At 43.6% G+C, this 21,202-nt stretch overlaps 2 protein-coding genes across 3 annotated transcripts in view; both read left to right on the forward strand.

Moving 5' to 3' along the window:
• The window catches only part of LOC127664689 (leukocyte elastase inhibitor A), a 230,165-nt gene that overhangs the window by 146,077 nt on the left and 62,886 nt on the right, over nucleotides 1-21,202 (forward strand). The gene's annotated exons all lie outside the window — the stretch shown is intronic.
• Nucleotides 1-21,202, forward strand: part of LOC127664533 (leukocyte elastase inhibitor A-like) — a 62,214-nt gene that overhangs the window by 37,024 nt on the left and 3,988 nt on the right. The window contains 2 exon segments of the mRNA XM_052156602.1: nucleotides 18,950-19,087; nucleotides 20,568-20,706. Of these exon segments, the coding sequence (XP_052012562.1) occupies nucleotides 18,950-19,087; nucleotides 20,568-20,706 (277 nt within the window).

The raw sequence follows: 21,202 nt of genomic DNA on the forward strand, positions 1-21,202 counted from the left end.
AGGCTAATATCCACTTATTAGTGAGTGCATACCATGATTGATCTTTTGAGACTGGGTTACATCACTTAGTATGATGTTCTCCAGCTCCATCCATTTGCCTAAGAATTTCATGAATTAATTGTTTCTAATGGCTGAATAGTACTCCATTGTGTATATATACCACATTTTTTGCATCCATTCTTCTGTTGAAGGATACCTGGGTTCTTTCCAGCTTCTGGCTATTATAAATAGGGCTGCTATGAACATAGTGGAACATATATCCTTATTACATGCTAGGGAATCCTCTGGGTATATGCCCAGGAGTGGTATAGCAGGATCTTTCAGAAGTGACATGCACAGTTTTCTGAGGAACCGCCAGACTGATTTCCAGAGTGGTTGTACCAATTTGCAACCCTACCAGCAGTGGAGGAGTGTTCCTCTTTCTCCACATCCTCACCAACACCTGCTGTCTCCTGAATTTTTAGTCTTAGCCATTCTGATTGGTGTAAGGTGAAATCTCAGGGTTGTTTTGATTTGCATTTCCCTGATGACCAATGAAGTTGAGATTTTTAAGATGTTTCTCCTCCATCCAAAGTTCTTCAGGTGAAAATTCTTTGTTTAATTCTGTACCCCATTTTTTAATAGGGTTATTTGGCTTTCTGGGGTCTAACTTCTTGAGTTCTTTGTATATATTGGATATTAGCCATCTATCTGATGTAGGGTTGGTGAAGATCTTTTCCCAATTTGTTGGTTGCCGATTTGTCCTTTTGATGGTGTCCTTTGCCTTACAGAAACTGTAATTTTATGAGGTCCCATTTGTCAGTTCTTGATCTTAGAGCATACGCTATTGGTGTTCTGTTCAGGAACTTTCCCCCTGTACTGATGTCCTCAAGGGTCTTCCCCAGTTTCTTTTCTATTAGCTTCAGAGTGTCTGGCTTTATGTGGAGATCCTTGATCCATTTGGAGTTGAGCTTAGTACAAGGAGACAAGGATGGATCAATTCCCATTCTTCTGCATACTGACCTCCAGTTGAACCAGCACCATTTGTTGAAAAGGCTATCTTTTTTCCATTGGATGTTTTCTGCCCCTTTGTCGAGGATCAAGTGACCATAGGTGTGTGTGTTCATTTATGGATCTTCAATCCTGTTCCATTGATCCGCTTGCCACGCAGAGCATTTCTACAACTGGCAATGCAGGTGTTTGAGAGAAAGAGTCCTCCTCAGCCCAGCCCTGCTTCACTCAAGGACTCAGTAACCAGACAGTCAGCTGTCACCAAAAGTCACCCTGGGCAGTTGATTTGAGTGTGTTGTCTGCTGTTAGTGATGATTAAGAATGAACCCATACACACACAACACACACAACACACACACACACGCACACACACAGACACACAGACAAACACACTTGTGCAAATAACCAAAGGAAAAATGAAATGCTCTGGAGTGGGAGGGCTTCCAAGCAGAGGAGAAAACACTGAGCTGCTTATCTAGGGGATTTAAGAGGTGCTTATGGCAAGGACCACTCAGACTATGGTAATTTGTATTGAGATTAGTTCTCTGGGCATCTCATGGGCGGGGCTGTTCTGGACCCACAGACTCTGTGCACATTCCCCTGGGCCAGGCAGGGACATGATCAGGGGCTTTTTACTCACTGCTCATCCATCCAAACTTGTCTACACTGAAGCCCCACTCTGCCTGTCTCTAGATTGCTCTTTTAGTTGCTGATCTTGGCTCTCTGTTTGCCGCTGTCCCAGGTCAGCAGTGCTAATCAATGCCTTGCAGGTTTTCCTGGTCTTTGACCTTGCTGGTGACTTGCTGGCTGTTTTTTGAACTGTGTTCTCTTTGTTCTCACATTTATGTGCCCACTTGAGGCCTTTTCATTTATTTTCTTGAAGACTCTAATTCCTGCCTTGGTGGATACCAGAGAGCATACCTGCCTATCACCACACACTCCAGTGGTCACACACAGACAGCAAGGATCACTTATTCTATATCATGGATGGAAGTTTAATCTGGTTCTATCTTAAAAATAAAGCAGGCAATGTTTTAGAAGTAAATTTGCTGGTTTTCCTTTTGACCTCCGGGTGGGGAGGTTTCCTGTTTCCCCTTGCTGTTTGTGTTGGGCCGTGATCTGTGCACACAAGAGATGTAAAGTGTCCCATTCATGCTACTCTAATGGCCACTTGATTTCAATGTTTTCAATAATCTTAACATTCTACATAGCTTTTAAGTCACAGTGTTTGACCTCCAGATTTAACTTAGCATGGTATCTTCTAAGTCCATGAATGGTGTTAGAATGCAGGATTTCTTTCTCCTTAAGGCTGAACAGAGTTTCATTATTTTTATGCACACACATCACACTCTGTTTTCCTGTTTATCTGTCAGTGGACACAGGCAGATCTCTAACTGGGCTGTTAGGATTAACATTGTAATAAAATCAGGGTGTTACCATCTTTTGTTCATACAGATTTTATTTGTACTTACAGATTTCATATCCTTTAGCTATATAGGAAACAGTGAGATTGTTGAACCATATGGTGGCTCCACATTCAATTTTTAGAGCACACCCCATATTGTTTTCTATAGTATCTATACAGATTTGTGTCCCCTTAAACAATGAATAAGGGTTTCTTTTCTTTAAGTCCTTTTGAAAACATATTATCTTGGTTATTTAGGTTTTATTTTTTATTTAGTTATACATGTAAAACTTTCATTGTATGTATTCATTTACATAGTACTGTGCAAGATAAGGACAATTTCACACAGTATGCATTGTATACTGTACACACCCTCTCTTCTCATACTGTCTTTGCTGTTTTTATGAAAACTTGAAACCACCAGCAAAGCAGGACTCGTCACCATTTGTTGTTTGTTTTGTTTGTTTGTGTTTTTATATATGTTGATCTGAAGGGGGAAAGGAGGTAACGTGTCTTAGACCAAACTAGGACACATGTAAAATCATATGAATTTGAAGCAAAATTCATGGAATGTAAGTTCAGGCATTTGATAGTGAAGATACAGTCAGGAGACAAAGAAGAAAGTTCAACTGCAAACTCATGGAGTGGGCCAATGGATGAACATCTGAAAAGATGCAGTGAGAAAGGCACCAATAGGAGTCAAGCTTCGGAGCAGAGCGGGCTGCACTCAGACTCAGGCAGAGACAAAAGGGCAGGGCACACAGGCTGTGCTTGCACTGAATTGCCACTGTGTGGGTCAGGGTCACACTGCACACCCTCCTTGAAGGCTGGGAAAGTTTCACTCCCCATTTCCAAGACCCAGCCTGTTATCTGGCATGCCAGCTGAAGCATTTAATGAATAAACAATTCACATGCTGGCTCAGTATGATGACAGTAGAAAGGGGTCAGTGGGCAACTAGGAAGCAGAGGTGAAGGTGTAGGAACAGGAAACCAATAGAAAAGGATGTGCCTCACCTACTGAATGGAATCTCAACAGCCTTAACAGGGAACTCCATGCAGTCAGCAAAGCTAAGTGCAGGCCTCAAAATAGAACTGATTACTTTCCCAGTTGTCTGAAGAACAAAGCAAATCCAGAAAGCAGGAGGGAGAGAGAGAGAGCCAATGAGGGATGGTAGGGTAGACGGTAATTTAAGGTTTGTTTCTCTTTATTCTTGCCTCCTTGGTCATAATCAAACCAGAGCCTTAAGGAACACCCTCCTTCCCTGCCCCTCCCATTCCCGTTCAGTAGGAGTCTCTCCTCCAGCTTCTGCAGATGAAGTCTGCTCTGTTTCAGTTTCTTCTTACCCAAGGAAAACAGGAAAAATTTTCACAGACTCTTGTTTATGTCTGCTGTCTAATATCTTGAGTGCCATTTCCTGAGGAAGGCCACCATACCCTGCCAGGACCAGGCTCTTGCCCATGTATCTTCTTAGGCCTGAGACCCAGAGTCACATACACTGCCCTGTCTACTCCTACTAACTGAGACTGCATCCCATGACAGCAGGGCCTACTCTGAATGATGCTTCAGGAGCCATCTTCCTGTCACACTGGTTCATTAACTTTGGCTATGCAGTTAAGGCTAGGATTGCAGGATCACAATTCAGGTTTGAAGGAACTGCTGAATGTTTTTCTATAATCCCCATTGATTATATTATCCCTCAAAATGCATAGGCATTCCTTTATGTCACGTATTTACCAAATTTTTAGTCAAAGCATCCTCTTCTCCTATCTGGAAAGATACTCTTTTATCCATACGCTCCATCCCAGAAAGTAGACTTAAAATTTTCCTGTGGCAAGAGGTAGAGAAGAAGGCGACCATTCCTGAGAGGGTGTGGCAGTTTGTCCTCCTCATTCAGTGTATTTGAACATTTGGTTCCAGCTGGCTCTTTGGGGATGATAAGCTTTAGAAGGTGGAACCTTGCTAGAGAATATGCTTCTCTGGGGCAAGCTTTCAGGGTTTGTAGCTTTATTCTCTTTTGATTCTCAGCTTCCTGTGTTTGGAGGTCATTCTGCCTCCTGTTGATGTCACCATGCTGCAATACATGGCCTCCCTGTCATTATAGATACTGCACATCCCTCTATGACAGTAGTCTCAACATTTGTGTCAAGGTCCTTTGGAAGGTTGCCTGGCAGTTTCACAGGGGGTGCATAGACTGTCGGAAAACACATAATTCTGATGGATGGACTTAGTAACTGAGACAGCACTCCTCAATCTGTCTCCAGGCATGTTTACCAACATGAAGATATACCCGCAGATGAGCGCTTGGTGTGATGACATCATCACACCAATTCCATCATATATACCTGAAATAAATATAAGGGTATGAACCAGAGTAGGCTCCATGACGTACTTACACAGGCCAGTCATACATATATAGAGAGTAACAACTGTGTTAAAAGTACCATCGTTGAAGGTAACATGACACTTCATGTTATTGCTGGATAAATGTAAATCATCAGTTATTGCAAAACAAAACAAAATCTGTACCATTGGCACTTTATCTGGCTGCTAATGAGTCTTTTTATACTCAGCTGTAGTTGATGTGAATATTGCCCCATGATAAAAACATTATATATATATATGTGTGTGTGTGTGTGTGTGTGTTAAATCACAAAACAGTTTAATGAATGGTATTGAACTGAATTATACCATGCATCATATTCTGTATTACTAAGCCTATTGTTATATATTATTTTCATTAGAAAACCATCCCATGACAATGGGCTGTGTGGATAAGAAGGTTAAGAAAAGGAAATATAGTGAAGATTTTTTTTTTCAGTATGGGTTTACCCCCATAATTACAGCAGGAATTGAGAAACTGCAACGTGGTATTTGTTGTGAAGTTATATCAGCTGAATCTATGAAGCCAAACAAACCAAAATGGCAGTTTTTCAGCATGCAACTGAGCTTTGGCAGCAAGTATACCAACTATCTCAGAAACAAAGCTGATGGACCCATGAAAGCCAGACTTGAAACAGGTGGCAGGTACCCGAAACAAAAGGTAGCAGCCGTTGAAGCTTTACAGTTCTGAAGTGAGATGGTTGTGGTGAGGAAACTTTTAAATGTGTTTTTGAGCTTCGTGATTAACTTAAAATGTTTTTGAACCAGAGAGCAAGAGCACAGTTTAAAGCACTTTTCAGAGATAGATATAAATTGTAAAAAAAAAAATAAATAAAAATAAAAATAAAAATAAAAAAAAGGCTCATTCAGTTGCCATTTTTGCCATCTTTAATGAGGTACATTTATCACTATGGTGAGTACCAAACACATTAGGCCTCCATTTTTCTGAAAAGAGCTGATCATTCCAAGTGAAACTACAGCTTTGAGGTAAAAAAGGATGAAAATGAAGTGTACATGGTGCCTACCTTACCTACTTTCTTTGAGGAATGTGACAGTGCTTCAGACAAAAGGATCCCAACTATAGCTTCTGTGAAAGGACACCTGCACATACTTGAAGAGAAAATCTCATTACATGTTCACAATCAACCTGACACTCCATTTTCACTCACCAGAAGCTCCTTCAGTTCAAAGCTGGAAATGTTCCTGAAAAACAAGAGGAGTTCACTGAAGTTGTTGACAGTGGTACAGTAAGATCTGACTTCTCTACAATGCCAGCTGCAGAATTCCGGATCAAGTCTTGCAATCACGTCCTCAGGCCTCAGAACTCAGATATGCAGTATAAAACCTCTCATGATAGTCAAGATGTGGGGTGACTTCTTAGCCAAGAAAATGAGAGGCTCATTCCACTCAGTTATCAAGCAGCATACACATAGGCTCAAGGTATCCAATAAGAGAGACAATACTGCCAGTTAACTAGCTGGTAGCTAAGCAAATCAACTTAAACCTCTTAAACCAGCTTCAAGGTATAGGAAATGTGGACAGTTTTTCTTCTATTTTCACTGTGACTTACAACAGAGTGCACAACTCTCTCCACGGTACACAATGAAATGGGTGTTTCCCTTCATAGCTTAGTGAGGAAAAAAATGTATGTGTCTTGGCCAGTACAGGACACAAACCTATAATGTTCTGAGGGAAGCAGGGCCTATAATTAGAGATGGGAGAGTGGAACATATTTTAAATTTTGAAAAGGACTTCAGGAACTGGGCAGATAACTTAGTCAACAAAGTGCATGTAGAACATGCACAACAACCAAGGTTCTATCATTAGTGCACACATAAAAGGGTGGGCCAGTGATGCTTATAATCCCAGTGCTGAGGAGATAGTGACAGGTAGCAGATCTCTGGGACTTGGTAGCCAACAGCCTAGCTAAATACGGAGACTAGTGAGAGACATTGTCAGTAGTAATAGTCATAATGATAACAACAACAACAACTAATTGCAGTAGCGAAACACTTGATATTCATTGGCCTCTATATGAACAGGCATTCTCTAGCACTACACATACATCCACACCTGAAAAAAACTTCAAACCCAGTATTCTTATTAGTCCCAGACACAGATATACTGTAAAGATGAACACCTAGGAGTGTGGTGTACATCTACAGTACCAGTTCCTTGGGAGACTAAGGCATGTGCTCACTTAAATCCAGTCCGGGCAACAGTCTCAAAAGCATACTGCACAGAAAATACTTTAACTGTGAAATTAAGAATGCCTCATGAAAGGAATGGCATAGCAAGCATTTCTAGATCTAATCATTAGAGAGAGCACAGTTTAATTGATGAATATAAAAAATATGCCACAGTGGTTGACACTTCTTCATTCTCTTTATTAAACCAGCAGATTTAAAAAATGGTCATAGGGGCTGGAGAGACGGGTCCATGGATAAGAGTGCTTGTTTCACAAACATGAGTATCCAAGTTCAAATCCCCAGCATCTATGTAAAGACTCTGGTGTGGCCACGCATAAATGCCCACCCAATTTTGGCTGAGTGTACAGACACAGAAAAAAAATGTTAGGCCTTGTCAACTACCTACCCTAAACATGCTGAGCTATAGATTCAGTGAGAGAATCTGTCTCAAGGGATAACTCAGACAGTGATAGAAGATGTAGTGAATTATTAATTATCCTGGCATGGGGTTTCTACCTGCCTTAGACCATTTATGTTCCTGGATGAAAGACACACACAGCATTTGTATTTTTAAATATGCCTAAGCAGCACAATAACTGAACAACTGCTTGACCTCCATGCTGTTAGAATCTACCTACCTATCTGTAACCCAAGTTACCATTTACTATGTTTCATCTGGGCTGCTCTTAGCTGTACTTGGCCAGCCCACATGGTCACGTTTTTATGGCTCAGCTAACGATGGAAGGCCTCCTTTCTTCTCTCCCACACATGTCTTCCATCCCATGGTGACCTCTCTTTGCTTATCCCAAGCCCACCAAACCTTAACACCACCTATGTCTCTTCTGCACAGCTATTAGCTATGGACAACTTTATTCACCAATCACAATTAACTGGTAGCAGTGGATTAACTCCGTTATCTTATGTGTGGACTCTCATCTCTGGGGCACTAGTCTTAGGGCCTCCAAATCAGCATTAGATTTCAAGCACCATTAGGCTAACACATGACAAGGAGATACCCAATGTTCTCCTCTGTCGTTCATGCATGCACACAGGTGCATGTACTCACATACACATGTATACAGACACACACACATACAAAACCAAACACACACACACACACACACACACACATCTATTTACCAAAAATGAGGAACACATAGTGATATATTCTACCAGAGTCCAGCTTAGTGAACCATGAATATTTTTTTATTAATCATTTTATTTGTTTTTATTTCAAATGTTATTCCCCTTCTCAGTCTCCCCTCAATGAACCTCCCACACCTTCCCCTTCCCTTTGCCTCTTAGAGGGTGCTCCCCCACCCACCCACTGACTCCCTCCACACCCTTCTATCATCCTCCTTCTCTGGGGCTTCGAGCCTTCCCAGGACCAACCTCCTCCCCTCCCACTGATGCCAGATAATGCAGTCTTCAGCTATACATGTAGGGGGAGCCATGGACCCACCCAGGTATACTCTAGTTGGTGGTTTAGTCTTTGGGAGCCCTGGGGAGGGGTGTCCGGTTAGTTGATATTGTTGTTCTTCCTATGTTATAATCTCCTTAAGCTCCTTCAGTCATGCTTATAACTCTTCCATTGGGGTTCCTGGGCTCACTCCAATGGTTGGCTGTAAATGTCTGCATATTTCTTAGTCAGGCACTGGCAGAGCCTCTCAGAGAACAGCCATACCAAGCTCCTGTCAGTAAGTGCTTCTTGGCATCAGCAAAAGTGGCTAGCAGCAGAGTTTGGTGTCTGTGGATGGAATGGATTGCATAGTGGGGAGACGTCAAGATAGCCTTTCCTTCAGCCTCAGCTCCACTTTTGTCCCATCATTTCCTTTAGACAGAAACAATTCTGGATTAAAAATCTTTTGATAGGTGGATGGCCCCATCCCTACAGTGGGGGCCATGTCTATCTATCTACTGGAGGCTGTCTCTTCAGGTTCTATCTCCCTGCTGTTGGGTATTTTGGCAAATGTCATCCCTGTTGGCTACTGGGAGCCTCTTGAATTCCTTGCATCTGGGACTTTGTAGTGGTCCCTCCAGTTCCCCCATTCCCCACTGCTACTTATTTCCATTCCTTCTCCTGGCCCTCTCCACTCTCTTGTCTCTTCCCACACCTGATTCTGTTCCCCTTTTTTTCTTCCCCCTCCCCTCTCCAACCCAAATTCCTCCCTTCCTCTGCCTACCATGATTAGTTTGTTCCCCCTTCTAGGTGGCTTTGAAGCATCTACACTTTGGCCTTCCTTCTTGTTAAGCTTCATATGGTCTGTGAGTTTTATTGTGGATATTCTGAGCTTTTGGGCTAATATCCACTTATCATTGAGTACATACTATGTATGTACTTTAGAGTCTGGGTTATCTCACTCAGGGTATTTTCTAGTTTCATCCATTTGCCAACAAAGTTCATGAAGTCATAATTTTTAATAGCCGAATATTACTCCATTGTGTAAATGTACCACATTTTTTTGTATCTGTTCTTCTACCGAGGAACATCTGGATTGTTTTCAGCTTCAAACTGATTTCCAGAGTGATGGTACCAGCTCTCAATCCCACCAGCAATGGAGGACTGTTCCTCTATCCCTACATCCTGGCCAGCATGTGCTGTCACTTGAGGGTTCTTTTTGTTTTGTTTTGTTTTTATCTTAGCCATTCTGATTGGTGTGAGGTGGAATCTCACGGTCATTTTGATTTGCATTTCCCTGATGATTAAGGATGTTGAACATTTCCTTAGGTGTTTCTCTGCCATTCAAGATTCCCCAGTTGAGAATTCTTTGTTTAGCTCTGTACATTTTTTAAGTTGGGTTATTTGGTTTTCTGGAGTCTAACTTTTGAGTTCTTTGTATGTTTTGGATATCAGCCCTCAATCAGATGTAGGGTTGGTAAAATTCTTTTCCTTATCCATAGGTTGTTGTTTTGTCCTATTTATTGACAGTATCCTTTGCCTTACAGAAGTTTTGCAGTTTCATGAGGCCTCATTTGTCAATTGTTGGACTTAGAGCCTGAGCCATTGGAATTCTGTTCAGGAAATTTTCCCCTGTACCAATGCGTTCGAGGTTCTTTCCCACTTTCTCTTCTATTAGATTTATCATATCTGGTTTTATGTGGAGGTCCTTGATCCACTTGGGCTTGAGCTTTGAACAAGGATATAAGAATGAATCAATTTGCATCCTCCTAAATGAAGACTTCCAGTTAGACCAGCACCATTTATTGATGATGCGTTTTTTGTTTTTTTTTTTCTACTTTTGGGTTTTGGCTTCTTTGTCAAAGATCAAGTGTCTATGGGTGTGTGGGTTTATTTCAAAAGGTGTCTTGCTTCCTCCGGGTTTATTTGGGAGGTGAATGAAGGTAAGCGACAAAGGCATCTTGGCACACATAAGTGCCTTCTGGGCAAGCCACAGGCTTAGGAGGCCCTGGGGCCAACCATATTCTAGTGGGAGAGGTTATAAATGACCTGAGACTAGGCATAAAGCCATTTCTTTCTTAGTCCATTTTAGGCTTCAATAGCAGATTAACTCAGAATGGATTACTCCTAACAAGCAGAAACCTGATCCACAGGTACATGATTCTAAAAGTTGGATTTACAGGGTTCTGGAGGCTGTGTCAGGTCACAGCCTTCTGAAATCTTTTCATGGTGGAAAACTGGAAGCCAAAAGCAGGCTGTGGAAAGCAAGAGATTAATCCATTCATGAGGGTGGATTCCATATGACGATGTAACAGCTCTCTTCAGAACCCAACATCGGTAAACTGAGGATCAGCTTCCCAATCCATGTTACCAGGGTGGCTGTCTAAATCATAGCTACTTCATTATTAAAGATTGTGCTATATTCTGTGACAGAGTCTATACTGCGATATGAATTTACCAGGCAGGGCTGAGGAACCATGAGCCACCTAGGAGAGCTAACATGCTGGGTTGGTATCTAACTAAAGCGACCTAATCCACATGGGTGGTCTCTTGTCTGTTCCCAACCTGGCACATAACCCAAGACTGCATACTTCCCTTTGCCAAAGCCTGCCCCACCAAAGCCGACTCTGTCTCTCCAGATTTCCGAAATCTTTCTCTCCTCCCCACAGCTGACTGCTTCCAAACCTGCTCAGCATTTGCAAATTTCCACAGCTATTTGGGGGTGCAATTTCACCAACCCAATGCTCTGTGCAGTTACCTCTCCCTGGTGCTCAGATGAATCACTGGGAGATGGAAAACACCTGACAATCTCAGTTTAGAATCAACAGATAACACAATCACTGGGCATGGAATGCAGAATCCTAAATTCACCAGCTGTTCTAGGTTAGAAATCTTCTGGTGGCAGATCCTGGTGGATTCTTCCACCCAAACTAACAGTCCCTGGCCTACATCTCGGTTGCCTTGCCCCCATCGTTCAAAAAGAAGTCCCTTCCTCCTGCCTTCCCTCTTCTTCTCTCAGACCCGGAAGTCCCGCCTCCTTCTTGCCCAGTGATTGGCTTCTTGTATTTAATAGACACTGACAGGCATGCCAGTTGACCCAGAGGATGGGTAGTAACTTTGCCACATGCAAAATTCTCATTGTAAATCTGTCTTTTTAGCTCCCTCTTCCTCTGAGCAAGTGTACCTGTCTGCCCTGCTGGTGAGTGTAAGTGCGGAGCCATGGCTTTGCACACCTCCATAAAAAAACTTTTAAATACTACTGGGGTTTCCAATGTGATGGGTGTTTCTCTGGTTATTCCTGATAGACGTCTCTGGCCATGCCGTGGTTTATTAATATTTATTGTGTTTATCATGTTTATTAATAAACGTGATCCATACCAGACCTATACAGAGTTTCAAAGTGAGACTGTGCCAACTGGACTAAGTTTGAGGAAAATGATTGAGGACCATCAGGCTCCTTTTTTGAGAACTAGAGCAGAGGAACTTCGTCTTATGCTGATTGAAAGAGGACTGCCTGGACATTTGGTTGTGCTTTTTTTTTTTTTTTCATTCCTTTTCGTAGAAAGCCAGAAGTCCCTGGCATTCAAAGCTCAACTTGAAAATGTTTTACCTGTGCTACGTACTGTTTATTTTGTAAAGGCATTAGGGACCACACTTTTTATTTACAGTCATCCACTAGAAGAAAACTAGAACATAATCACAATTGTAATTTTATACTGCTTGAAAAAATTTTGATATATAAGCTATAAGAGAAAAAATAAAGTTGTTGGAGCTTCGCTCCATCCATGAAATATGTATGTGTGTATGTGCTTATGTATGTATTTAGGAATGCAATCTAAGCATTTTTAGCAAGGACAGGAAATGGGGGCAAAGAGCAAGGCCTGATTCATGTTTCCCATTGTCAGGCTAGCTAAAGCCCCTTCACAAATCCTTCAATGTGGAACCCAGATTTTTTTCAAAGATGTAAGTGTGACTGTTGGGGAGGGGGACGCATGTTCTCATGGAATGGGTCAAGAGCCAGTAAAGCTGGAGTTGATTTGAGCAAAGTAAGATAATATATATGTATGAGAATGGAATAGTGACAGATATTAGTTTGCATTATAGAGGCTAAGTTTAAAAGTTTAAAAAAGAGATTTGGAGGTTAGCCTGCTCTACAGAGGTAGTTTTAGGACAGCCAGAGAGACTGCCTCGAAAGATAAAAAAGAAAATAAAAAGAAAAGTTCAAGTCCAGGAGGGGGCTAGTAAGCAGGATGCAAAATGAATAAGTAAATAATAATAATAATAATAATAATAATAATAGATTCAAAACAAAAATGTTTAAAAGTTAATCACATTTTACTATTTCGTAAAACTCTGTTGTTAGACTTACAATTCCTCATTAATTTAAAGTGTCACCAGTCACCTCAAGACAGTTTCTAAGTAGGAGAACAAGCTAATTGAAAATGCTTTCAAAGTGTAAAGCAAAGGCTTTCACGGTATCTGTGAGAATCCAGAGTCCTGGATGGGCAGCATGTGTGAAGATCAGGACAGGCTAAGAGTAAATCACTTCTGCTCTCGGGCTGCGGCAGCAGCGGTAACTGAGTGCAGGAGTCTCCCTCTTCATGGCTTCAGTTACTCGTGGTAATCCGTGCTCCTAAAATGCAGAATGGAAGTGTTCAGCAATCACATAGATTTCCAGGGAGGCGGGTCCTAGGCAGAGATTGGCTGCCGAAGTGGATCTAGGACAGAATCATCGCTATTCGGGCCAGGGGCTGTGCCAGTGCAAAGTTCCCTCCAGGAAGAGGTTTCCCAGAACTAAAGGTGGACATCTTCCAAGATCCCTGCTGGGGACTGGGAGGGGGTGAAGAATGATTAAGTACAGCTGCTGCCTGGGAAAGCCACAAGCACTGGACTCAGCCTGTAAGAGGTCTGCGTGCGCGCCACCTTGTGGTCCTGGGGATGAGGTCCGCCAGAGTCGTGGACAACCAACTACCCTGCCCTCTCTGAGTGTGTGTCCAGGAGGTGGACCAGACAGGTGTGATGGGGTATTCTCAAGCCTCAAGCCGTCAGAGTGCTTGTAATGCTGAGCTTTGGAAGTTTATAGCGCCCACCACTTTTTTTCTTGCCTGTCACTGATTTTTAAAAAGGAAATTCTGTCTTAAGCTGAACCTTATTTTGGAAGAAACTAGATTGTTCAATTTCACAGGCTTCCTAAGAATAATATTTTGAGCTTCATATCTGATTTTGGTAATACTAGAATAAAGCTGAGTAGCATTGAATGAATATATTTTGTATGTGAAAAGGACTATACCCATTTATATTATTATAATAAAAGACTTGTGGCTGGATAACTATGAATTCTCCAGGTTCACAGCCTGGCATCTGAAATAGCCTTCCCAGGAAGTGTAAGGCATCACAGAACAAATCAAAACCAACCAACCAACCAAACAGAAAAATTGGGAGCCCATATGTATCTCTTTTCGTCTCTCTCTGTCTTATAAAATGGAGGCAGAGGAGGAGACAACAAAAGGCTCTGTCCGTTGGAGCCAGGTTTTGTGCCTCTGCTGAGCTCCCACCAGAACAGTATTTCACAGAGATGAAGGTTGGGTTTCCTCCCAGATTTCAGAGCTGCAGAGCTATTAGATGAAGTATAGCAGGCACCTAGAAAAGCCACAAGCACTGGAGTTATAGTCCTTAAGACCCGGGGGCGTGTGCGCTACCTAGTGGTCATGAGGATGATATTCCCGTATTCAGTCAGGGGTCCCCATCTGAGAACCTTGTGTAATCTTAATCACTTCTCAAAGCCCCCACCTCCCGAACACCACACACGAAGTTTCTATCTTCTGGTACCTCACATTGAGTCTTTTATCCAACACATGAGTGCTCAGGAGACACGTTCAAACCATATCCTACCTATAGCAGACAGAAGTTTGAGGAGAGCAGGGCTGGTGGGTGGGATACTGAGGTTTGAATGTTGTTCCAAAATTTCATATTGAAAGTTAATCCTCTACCAGTATTTAAACAAGTCCCTTGTGAGCGAGACTGTGACCTTATACAAGATGCATTTAGCCTTTTTGTTTTTTGTTTTGTTTGTTTGTTTTTTATTTCACTTTCCTCACTTGTTGAGGGTACAGCAACAAGGTAGTTTTTTTTTTTTATTATTATTCTTAGGTGTGCACAGGCATGGCTGCATGCTGGGGCACCTGCACAGATGTCAGAGGACAACTTTCTGGGCTCAACTCTTTTTTTCAGCTTTGTGGGTCCCAAGCTTCACACCGAGGTCACCAGCCTTGGTGACCAGTGCCTTGAACCACTGAACCAACCATCTCACTGTCTTCACCAGATATTGAGAGCAGATAACAAATTCTCTGGCAACTTGGACTTCTCAGCTTTCAGACCTACAAGACAATTTTTTGTTGTTATAATCCTCTCATTCTTGGGTATTTTGATATTTCACACAATTGGCCTAAATAGACAAGCACAACAGAATTCAGTTGTTGAATGAAATGATATATTAAAACGTGGGCCCAGGTGAATACCAAAGGACCAGCAGGTTCTACAGGCTAATGGCTGGCTTACCAGCAAGTCACCAGAGTGACCTCTAGTGGAGGCTGTCACTCCTTCTGTGGCTCAGGGTCCAGGATTCAGAGGCGTGGCCACTGGTGGCTCTGTAAACCTGCAATGAAGAGGGTGCCCTGGACACAGCTGCCATCTGGACACTCTTGGGCTGTCCACTTACCTAGTTTGGATATAATGTACCCAGCAGGCCCTGCATCATGAGGGTCATGCTGGCCACCTCTGCCAGCACATCCAGATACATTTTGACTGACTATGGTGTCATTGTTAATAGTCTGGACACTTGGTCAGTGTGGCAGCTGGATGAATTGACTGTCTAAGGATTCCTGGGTGGGAGCGAGGACCATTGGCAACAACTTTCTGTCCAATGGGAACATACACAGGTCACTTGTGTGGAGACTGGGACTTCATGACCACACTTAAAAGAACAATGTTGTATGCGTTTAGATCTTAGGGGACTTCCTTCACTGGGAACAATAATTTTCCTTCCATGACAGTGAACTCACTCCCATGAAACATGGTAAGTCGGCACACCCTGCCACTCTCAGATCAATGGACTTATTGCAGAATGGGTCATGGCTCCAACAGTAATGAAGATGGGGCATCACAAGACCTGCTAGTGGGATGACACCTTCTGACTAGGGCACATGGACATCAGGCCCAGCACTTCCAGCAGAAGGAAGTGCCCTGCCGCAGTGTGAGGGACACTGAGCCTGGGTGTAAAGGTGGACGGGACAGATGCCTGGCCGCCATGCTTTGGGGTACCAGCCATTCCCCCACCTCTGCCCTTTACAGTGCACATCTCAGGGTTCCTTGTAGCTCTGGTCCTCCAGTGCCCCGGATGGGGGCTCTGACTCTGCTCTGGCAATGATGCCTCCTCTTATGTCATCCTTCAAGGAATCCCAGTGGTGGCTACTGGAAGCAAGGGATGCCAGGTGCCCAGTTCCACCAGTACCAGCAGGGCCACCTGGTCATTACTGATAATAGGCAACACTGCCAGGGCTGTCAAGTTTGTATAGAATGTGACTTCCCCTACTGGGCTCTACTGGTCAAGGAAGTGAATAAGATGAGGTCATGCCTGTTCCATGTGGGATAAGCATGGCCAGTAGACTGCACTGGGCCATGGGGTGAGGAGAGAAAAGTGGTGAGAGGAGAAGGGGCAAGGAGGAGGCTCCAAGAACCATTGTCTTTCTTCGCTCTGTGTCCCCAGCTGAACAGAGACTCTGCCCTAAGTGCAGAAGAAGCTGGTAGTGAAAGGACACCTGGGTTTTCATGGGGGCCATTCCTGAATGTCTGACTGCACCGTGAGGAGCTACTGAACCCAGTTCACCATGGCTTTGAAAACACACCAGATGAGCTCTGAGGCACGGATGTTAGCATGGAGATGGGAGGGAGAGCTGCCCAGGTTTGCTTCTGCTCACCTTAGAGAGCTGGGCTGCAGTGCTGCCTTTGGCCCCCAGGAAGACCATGGCCAAAGCAGAAGAGACGCTGAAGGGAGAGAAGAAGATGTTTCCTGTGGGGCTGCTCTCATTCAGGGTGCGGAACAGCTCCAGGGCGAAGAGGGTGTTGGCTGAACTCAGCTGCTCCATGGTGAAGGCTGCAGTAGAGGGGAGATCAGCACTGCCAGCTACAGCACCAGCAAGGCCTACCTCAACATTGCTATCCATCCCCAGGACCTGCAGTTGGTTAATCCTGCTCCCAACCATTTTTCCCAAGAGGGCAAGAATACTCCTCCAGGCACGAGAGCATGGGCCAGACTTCAATAGTACTGGACCAGGGCCTAGGGTGCCTATGACTCTAATCTTCCAGACAGGTGTCTGAAGAGGGACCATGCTGGTGGCCCTGGCATAGTGCCCACACTACACAGACTTCTGTCTGGAGTTCACACATCTCTCTCCTTATGTGGGATGTCAAGTTGTAGTTCATGTGGGCAATGAATCCAGAAAACCACAAGCACCTACTCTGCATACATGTGAATTCTGGTAAAGATAACAATGCTACCATTTTAGTTCTCTGTGGATTCAGTTCTCCATGCCTGAGGTCAAGGCTGCAGTCTCAGCTGGAGTGAGTGGAATATGCAAGTTTGTGATTGCCACTCACTCTCCCTAGTCAGGCTGTGAGTGACAGGGAAGAGGTAGACTTTCCTGTATCCCCTTTGCAAAGGAGCTGTCCCCTGCGGTGGGTAAGCAAGCCCTGCTTGGGGGGCATCTGCTAATCCATCTGGGTCCCAAACTCAGAGCTCCAGTTTGTCCAGGTACAGGACAATCACAGCTGCCTGTCTCTGGTTGTTTAGCTACCTGGGCCACATTGAGCTATCCTTACTGAGGATCTAGGATCTCACCAGCTTCCCTCCCAGCCGCCCTGCTGCTAGGATTGACCCCATGGAGTAGCAGGGCACTGCTTCTCAGATAAAAGATTCAAAACGAAACCATTTGGAATGTAAACAAAGAATATAGAAAATAAAATAAAAGAAAATAAAAAGAAAACGAAAGCTGAGAGACAGAAAAACTGTGGCTAGGATCACCTTCCTCCCTAACACCTGAGGGCTGGAGTGTAGTGTAGCTGGGGATCCACAGGGCATTTCCTGGTCACCTCTTGGGTGAGAGGGAGTTACTGGGAGCAATCTGGTTCCTGGAGAAGCTGTGGAGAGGTCTGGCCACTTCCCTTCACTGACCTTACCTGGGGACCTTGCCCCTTGCTTAGCAGGTCTGGATCATTTGCAGCTGACCTAGGATGGAGTGGGCAGAACCAGCTGTAGCCTTTATAGTATGCAGAAGGGGAGTATCTTACTGCTAAACCCAAGATGGGTGGAGAGGCCTTTTCTCTGAAGAATTCTCAGTAGGATTCTTCCTTTATATTCTGAACAAAGATAAGAAACAATATTTACAGGTAAGACACTTCAAGGGAGAATAAAACCGAGTGTGTGGAGTTAATGATCGACTCTGCTGATCAATTCTAGTTTTAGTTTGATGTGGAAGAGATGTGTCCAAGGTTTTAATCCAATAGTGGATGGAGAATGGTGGATTGAGGGCCTCTAAATCTGAGGCTGTGGCTCTGCAGGAGGAGAGATTAGGAAGTGCCTGTAGCCTGTTGGACAGGTCCCACATCCTCTCAGCCCACTCCTGGGAGACAACAGGTCACTTTTGCCTCCCTCCCCACAGCTGCCTAGTCTTCCTTAATGGATGTGGAGGGGACTTCTACTCCTGATGTTCCTGAATTCTGAGAGAGGAATTCTGCCACCTCTGGAAGTCTAGACTGGAGTGGGAGAAGTGACCTGATTGGCTACTCTGCACCTGCTGCTCGGTGCTTCTCACAGGTTATGTTTGCTTCAGTGTTCAGGCTTTTACAGCTGACAGTTTCGGGAAACAAGAGTTTCAAGCCTTTCCCTCCCCATTTCAGTCCACATAGCAATCTCGCAAGCACAGCTCAGAGAGTAGCAAGGACTCTGGACCCTGTGTGGTTTTTGTCCTTTGTGTCTTAACCAGCCTAGACCTCACACAACCGTCAGAGGTCTCGTGACTTACAACTAACAGATGAGGAATTAAACTCTCACCAGAACAAACTTAAGGAAGTTATTTTTCAAGGGAATGAGCTGTGGACATGAGTAAGATAACCAAAGAAATCAGTCCCACCTTTTGGATCTCAGAGAAGAAATGAGTCTTATTTACACTATTTATTTATTTCTGAGATTTTTTATTTTTATAAGGAAACATATATGGCACAGAATAGAAACATGACCACAACATTTAAATCCTTTTTGGAAAAAGAGTTCAAATATAAATATTTAATATGTTAACCATTCACATTTGCGGAACTATTAAAAATTATTTAGAAGCTGTGTCTAATTATAATGTCTCACTGAGTTGTACATTTCTGGTTCCATTTTATTTGCTGTGCCAATGATGTGTTAATAAAAATACTAGGCTGCAGCTACTTGCTATCCAACAGGAAATAGGTGGAAGTAGACATGAGGGAAGCACTTCATAACTTCAAAACAAATGATTGTATAAAGAATGATGTCTTTCCTTTAGATCTTTCATTTCGACTCTGTCGGGGACGTTCATTCATGGTTTCAAAGCCTGAACACTGAAGTGAGCAGGCGTGGAGCATCTCACACTCTGAAGCTTGCTAACAGACTGTATGGAGAGAAAACCTACAATGTCCTTGCTGTAAGTACCTAGTGCTTCACATTCTGAAACTTCTGGAAGTGACACAGACTCTTCTAGGCACAGCCATGTCGCAGGCCATTCATAAAAACAGCAGAGAATGCATGTGGGACTTTGATCTCATGGTCTTTCTAATGAAAGGATCCTTCCTGGATGTCTTGGCTCCGTGGGGAAGAGAGCTTCCTGTGCAGGCCTGAGAAGCTGAGTTTGGATCCCAGAACCCATGAAAAATGCCAGACGTGGCTCTATACTCTCCTGTAGCCCCGGCCCTGTGGGGAACAGAGCTGTGAGGACCCCTTGGGTTTGTGGACCACCAGACTAGGCAGGTTCCCTGGGAGACCTTGTTTTAAAGGAATAAGGCAGAAAGTAAAAGTAAGATACCTGACATTTTCTCTGGGCTTCAAAATGCACAAATATGCACAGCAATATACACATATGTACACATATACACCCTATACATATGCAAGTGTGTGTGTGCACATGCACACATGCACATGTATACACACACAAGCACACACAGCAAAAGTGGGTCTGAAAAGCCACATGAAGTATAATCAATATTTATTCAATTATGAAAATATTAATGTGAAATTCAAAAAAATGAGTAGCCTTTGTATTAACAACAGAAATGTTATATAAAGGGATATACTTGGCAATAGGACACTGTAACCCTCAAAGATGACTAGGATGCAGCATATGGGAGACAGAAGTAGGAAGATCTCGGTGAGTTTGAGGCCAACCTGGTGTGCAAAGTGATTTTCAGAACAGCCAGGGCTGGTATATAGAGAAACCTTGTCTCAAAAAACAAAACGAAGACAAAAAGGAAAGAAAAGAAATGAGAGAGAGAGAGAGAGAGAGAGAGAGAGAGAGAGAGAGAGAGAGAGAGAGAGAGAGAGAGGAAGGAAGGAAGGAAGGAAGGAAGGAAGGAAGGAAGGAAGGAAGGAAGGAAGGAAGAAAAATTAAACAGTATTAGGACAGTAAATTTACTGTTGTGTGGTTTTCAGCACAATAAAAAAGTATAAAGCTTAGAAGTGTTGTTATCATTTATCTATCTATCTATCTATCTATCTATCTATCTACTTATTTATTTTACTTATTCCCTTTACATCCTGCTCACTCCCCCTTCCTGGTTACCCCCTCCCACTATCCCTCCCCATCCCCTTCTCCTCAGAGTGAGTTGGTCTGGTCCTTGGTCATGCTCCCCGCCACCTGGCACTCCTAGTCTCCTTGAGGCTAGGCCTTTCCTCTCCCACTGAGGCCAGACCTGGCAGCCCAGCTAGAAGAACACATCTCACATACAGGCAACATCTTTTGGGATAGCCCCTGGTCCAATTGTTCAGGACCCACATGAACCAAGCTGCACACCTCCCACACATATATGTGGGGAGGCCTAGGTTAGGACTTTCTTATTTTCTTTTGGGGACTTTTGAAAACTTCTGCAGGGAGTACACATTATTCATGACACTTCATTTATTTAAAATAGGAGTTCTTGGCTTCAACCCAGAAAATATATGATGCTAATGCTGACTTGGCTCCTGTGGATTTTCAACATGCCTCTGAGGATGCAAGGAAGGAGATAAACCAGTGGGTCAAAGGTCAAACAGAAAGTAAGAGGCTTAGCAGTGCTGGCTCTAGAGTCAGTTTCCCTTCTGTAGTCCACACCTGACATAATCAGCTTGTAGAGAAAAGGCTGATTTTGACTCACAGTGTTGTAGTTTTGTTTTATTTTTTGAGGGTTTTTTTGTTTTGTTTTGTTTTTTCAATACTGGGCTTCTCTGTGTAGCCCTGGCTGTCCTGGAACTCACTCTATAGACCAGGCTGGCCTCAAACTCAGAAATCCGTCTGCCTTTGCCTCCCAAGTGCTAGGATTAAAGGCGTGCGCCACCACTGCCCGGCCAGGTTTTGTTTTATTAATGATTGACCTTACTGTTTTAGCCCCGTGGCAGCACTGTGCCCCTTGTTAAGTCAGCACAGCAGAGGAGGCCTGTTCACCTCACTGGGGAATAAAAAGAAAGAGGGAGAGGCCAGTATCTCACAACCATTTTCAATACCAGCAAGCCTTCTCCAAGGTAAGACTGATGATGAAGACCTACAATTCCAGCACTTGGGAGGTTAAGG

Source organism: Apodemus sylvaticus, chromosome 14, assembly GCF_947179515.1.
Source record: "Apodemus sylvaticus chromosome 14, mApoSyl1.1, whole genome shotgun sequence".
In the NCBI taxonomy this organism is placed as follows: domain Eukaryota; kingdom Metazoa; phylum Chordata; class Mammalia; order Rodentia; family Muridae; genus Apodemus; species Apodemus sylvaticus.